The sequence below is a fragment of the Stegodyphus dumicola genome, chromosome 8 (assembly GCF_044657685.1).
Source record: "Stegodyphus dumicola isolate Sdum_Otavi_A_Nest chromosome 8, ASM4465768v1".
In the NCBI taxonomy this organism is placed as follows: domain Eukaryota; kingdom Metazoa; phylum Arthropoda; class Arachnida; order Araneae; family Eresidae; genus Stegodyphus; species Stegodyphus dumicola.
Genome location: NC_140775.1, coordinates 9,690,849 through 9,693,886, shown reverse-complemented (window position 1 = coordinate 9,693,886; position 3,038 = coordinate 9,690,849). Strand labels below are relative to the sequence as shown.

The 3,038-nt window shown below is 37.7% G+C and overlaps 1 protein-coding gene across 1 annotated transcript; it reads right to left on the bottom strand.

The window, feature by feature from the left end:
• Positions 1-216: 216 nt before the first annotated feature.
• Positions 217-1,260, bottom strand: LOC146995645 (histone-lysine N-methyltransferase SETMAR-like). Its single transcript, XM_085822899.1, has one exon. It carries the CDS (start codon positions 1,258-1,260, stop codon positions 217-219), a length of 1,044 nt encoding a protein of 347 aa, XP_085679025.1.
• Positions 1,261-3,038: the final 1,778 nt, after the last annotated feature.

Sequence of the window (3,038 nt, the reverse complement as noted above, 5' to 3'; positions counted from 1 at the left end):
TTAAGTATGTGCAAGAAATAAACGTAGGTATAGTAAATAACTAATATAATTCAGGCTTAATTCAGTACGCAGTAGGAGCAAGACAAAATTTAGCGAAACATTTTGAATTTCGTCGCCAATCTTGTGATACACAGCCAATAATGTACAAAGTCCGGCTATTAATTTCCAAGACTCATGGAATAAATCAGAAGAAAAAAAGGTTAAATACATAGCCATTTAATATGATTCAAAGTAATCCCCATCAGCCGTAATGCACGTCTGTGCTCGGCTGTACAAATTTCGGAAAGACGTTTTAAAGTCCTCATTTGGAATGCTCTGTAATAGTGACGTTACAGTTTCCTTGATGGCTTCGACATTCTGAAATCTTGTTCCCTTCAGCGAATTTTTCAGCTTAGGAAACAGGAAAATGTCTGCGGGTGCTAGGTCTGGAGAGTATGGTGGATGCTGCATTTCAACGACACCATGCTGGGCTAAGAATCGCCTCACAGGCAACGAAATGTGCGGGCGGGAATTGTCATGTAGCAGCAGCCAACTCCCATTTTGTTGAAAATGAGGCCTTGCTCTACGAATTCGTTTTCGAAGTCGGTCAAGAAATTCTGCGTAGAACTGTCCATTGACAGTCATGTTAGGAGAAAGAAATTCATGATGAATGAGTCCATCGCAATCGAAGAAAGCGATTAACATGACCTTGATTTTGGACTTTTCAAATCGAAATTTTTTCTGTCTTGGTAAGCTTGGAGACCGCCTTTCGGAGCTTTGACGCTTGGTTTCAGGGTCATATTGATAACACCAAGACTTGTCTACCGTGACTATTCTATCCAGGAACGCAAGGTCAGCATCAGCGTTGTCGATAAGTTCGCCACATGCGTCCAGTCTCAGTTGCTTTTGTTCGTCCCTTAAATGGTGAGGAACGAATCTGGAACAAATCTTGAGTTTGCCTAGGTCTTGCGTCAAAATTCCCCGAACCGTGTCTTTGTCCATGTTCAGTTCATTGGCGAGTATTCGAATAGTCAATCGACGATCACATTTCACCATATCGCGACCTTTTTCAGTTGCTTCCGGCGTGCGTACGGACTGCGGCCGACCTGTGTGTGGATCATCTTCGACGCTTTCGCGGCCGTCCCGAAAGTGTTTAAACCATTCTAAAGTTCTTGAGCGGGATAATGCTTCCTCGCCGTAAACTTGTTTTAACATTTCGTAGGTTTCCGCAGCTGTCTTGCCCAATTGGAAGCAAAATTTAATGTTAATTCTTTGCTCCATTTTCACTTCGACAATAGGAATTTAAGAGCTACGTTTTAATGCGCCTTTCCACGAGAACCACTTACTTCAGAATGGCGCCAGTTGCACTGCACATGCGCAAGAAAACGCTCTTCAATATGCAATCATTAATGCCATCTTCCGACTTTTCGTTCTCCTACAGTTACGTCAGTCCTGGAAATTAATAGCCGGACCTTGTATAACGGACGCTATTAAGCTAAACTAAAATTATCTTTGCTGATTCTAAGGTATTTCTGTTAATGTAGCAGACTGCGCTGCTCCCTAATCTTCTAATTTGATGGAGCTGATTGTTTTTTGCAGACTGTTATTATTACGGCAATTTTATAAAAATTAAGCTTGAACTTTCGATTATGTCGAAAAGAGTTTCCAATTCTGGGGCTGTCTAAGGATCTACAAAGTGAAACCATGTTTCAATGTCCAGTAAACAAAAAGTGGAATTGCTGCAAAAAATGAATAAAGGCATATCCGTCTCAAAATTATGCGAGGAGTATGGTATTAGAAAGTCGACTGTATATGACATAAGAAAAAAGGGAGAAAGTGCAGAATGACCCACTGCTTGGCGCGTTTTTAAGAATAGCACAAACTCTGTATCCATGTACACATCGACCTATTTTCACTTTAAAAAAATATCCCAGAATTGCACAAAAATGGCATTGCGCACTCCCTTTATCCATGCACACATCGACCAATTTTCATTTAAAAAGTCAAAGGAAATTGACAAAAATCCAATTCCTCTTACTCTTGTAAAAAGCGCCAAATAAATAAGTGGGCGATTCTGCACCCGAAAAAAGGAACTTTTAGAATTTTTTGTGGAAGCAACTTAAACAAATTACATTGAAAGAAGTTTTCAATAAAGTAAGCAAATAAATATTAATCTTTTTTTTCTTGTAAATTTTACTACCAGTAGTAAGCCACGGTACTCGTCCGGTGGAAGTGACTTCACAGAAAAGGGACGTGACCAGTATCCAGAGGGACCTGTAATGCGAAAGGTGGTTCTAATTCTAAATGAATTGAAATACTTCAACAATCTACAAAAATAATCATTTTATTTACAAAGCAACCTGGATTGCACCGAAGGTTCACTGCTCACTGACTACGTCGCAAACTAAAAAAACTAACATTCTTTTTCAGAAGCGAAGCGCCCTCTAACGGCGATACATAAATCATTTGGGGGATTTTTCCACACTCCCCACCTGATAATTTTTGCAAAAATTATCACTATTTCAGCATACAAATAATAAAATATAAGAAAGCAACTTACATATCAAATACATTCAACTGATGTAAATATAAACTGCAAAAGGAAATTCTATAAAATAAACAAATATAGTTAACTGCATCAACTCAAATGTTACTCAATACGTAAATATTAATTCAAATTACAAACAGTAAATTATTAGTAATAACTAAACTAATTATCTAAAATTAATGTTAGTGAATATGAAATATAAGAAATAAAATTAAAAGGTTACAAATTTAGTTCATTTTCAGTCTGATAGTTCAAGGGGGTATATCAATTGCACAGGTCTCTTAAGGTCCCCTTTTTTAGTTTTTACCATACATGATCGTACAAGACCATCACGTCCTTTGAAGACTTGAATTACTCGACCTAAATCCCAGAGGAACTTAGATTTAGATGTTCCTTCAAGTGAAACTATATTACAAATTTTAAGATTTTTCTTGGCTTCTGGTGTACCAAAGAAGTGAGCATTTCTCAACTCAAGAAGATACTGATTTTTCCATTTTTTCCAGAACTGTTT

What these genes read in the sequence shown, in the direction of transcription:
- LOC146995645 (XM_085822899.1), bottom strand. Translation starts at nt 1,260, where the DNA reads ATGGAGCAAAGAATTAACATTAAATTTTGCTTCCAATTGGGCAAGACA.